Raw genomic sequence first — 986 nt, 5'->3', positions numbered from 1 at the left:
TTCATCCCTGGAGGTTAACACTCTATCCCATCTAACCCAATGCATACGCCTTTCATCCATGTCTGCGCCCCAAAAAAATCTCGCCCTCATTCCTTCAAGCTCCTTCAAAACCGAAATAGGAGCAAGGAAAACAGACATCCAGTAACTCCCCAACGAACCCAAGACAGACTTTACCAACGTAAGACGACCTCCAAACGAAAGACTCTTAGCCTTCCAAGTAGAAAGATTAGAACGGAATCTATCAATCAAAGAAGCCCAATAGGACTTTCGCAACATATTCTAACCCACCGGGATACCAAGATGAAAAAAAGGAATCATAGAAGCAGCACAACCAATCCTATTAGCCACCACAAGGACTTGGGAATAAGAAATTCCCACACCAATCAATTTACTTTTAAGTAAATTAATTTTAAGCCTTGAAGCCAAGAAAAAACATCTAAGGATACGAAGAAGACAATTAGCATTCTCAGGATCCCAAGGAGCGATCAGCATCACATCATCCGCATACATGAGATGAGAAATCTCAGTACCAGAAATAGAAACCCCTCTGAAAGCATTCGCAGCTCGGGCCCTCGTCAAAGCAATATGGAGACCCTCCATAGCCAAAATAAAAAGAAAAGGCGAAAGCGGATCACCCTGTCTCAATCCACGGTGAATTTGAAATTCATCAGTTGGGGATCCATTAATCAACACAGAAGCCCTAGTTGTCGACAAAAGCTCCTTAATCCACCGACACCACTTAGACCCAAATCCCATAATAGACATGATTTCCAATAAATAATCCCAAGGTAAGGAGTCATAAGCCTTCTCAAAGTCAACCTTAAGAAACATGATAGGATTTTTGGAAGACTTGCTCTAAGCAACCAATTCGTTAAGAAGAAAGGGACCATCCAGGATCTGTCTACCTTTAATAAAAGCAGATTGCTCAAGGCTAACAACTGTATGAATAACCTCCACAAGACGATTAGCCAAAAGTTTGCCAATAA

At 41.6% G+C, this 986-nt stretch overlaps 1 protein-coding gene across 1 annotated transcript; it reads right to left on the bottom strand.

Moving 5' to 3' along the window:
* Positions 1 to 279: 279 nt before the first annotated feature.
* LOC111889057 (uncharacterized mitochondrial protein AtMg01250-like) lies at positions 280 to 756 on the bottom strand. Its single transcript, XM_023885193.1, has one exon. It carries the CDS (start codon positions 754 to 756, stop codon positions 280 to 282), a length of 477 nt encoding a protein of 158 aa, XP_023740961.1.
* Between the last annotated feature and the right edge of the window lie 230 nt (positions 757 to 986).

Source organism: Lactuca sativa, chromosome 4 (genome assembly GCF_002870075.4).
Source record: "Lactuca sativa cultivar Salinas chromosome 4, Lsat_Salinas_v11, whole genome shotgun sequence".
NCBI lineage: Eukaryota > Viridiplantae > Streptophyta > Magnoliopsida > Asterales > Asteraceae > Lactuca > Lactuca sativa.
Note: the sequence above shows the minus strand (reverse complement) of the source record. Positions and strands in the feature narration are given on the sequence as shown.

Bases quoted from the DNA above. Each gene is read 5' to 3' on its own strand.
- LOC111889057 (XM_023885193.1), bottom strand. From the start codon at position 756: ATGGGATTTGGGTCTAAGTGGTGTCGGTGGATTAAGGAGCTTTTGTCG.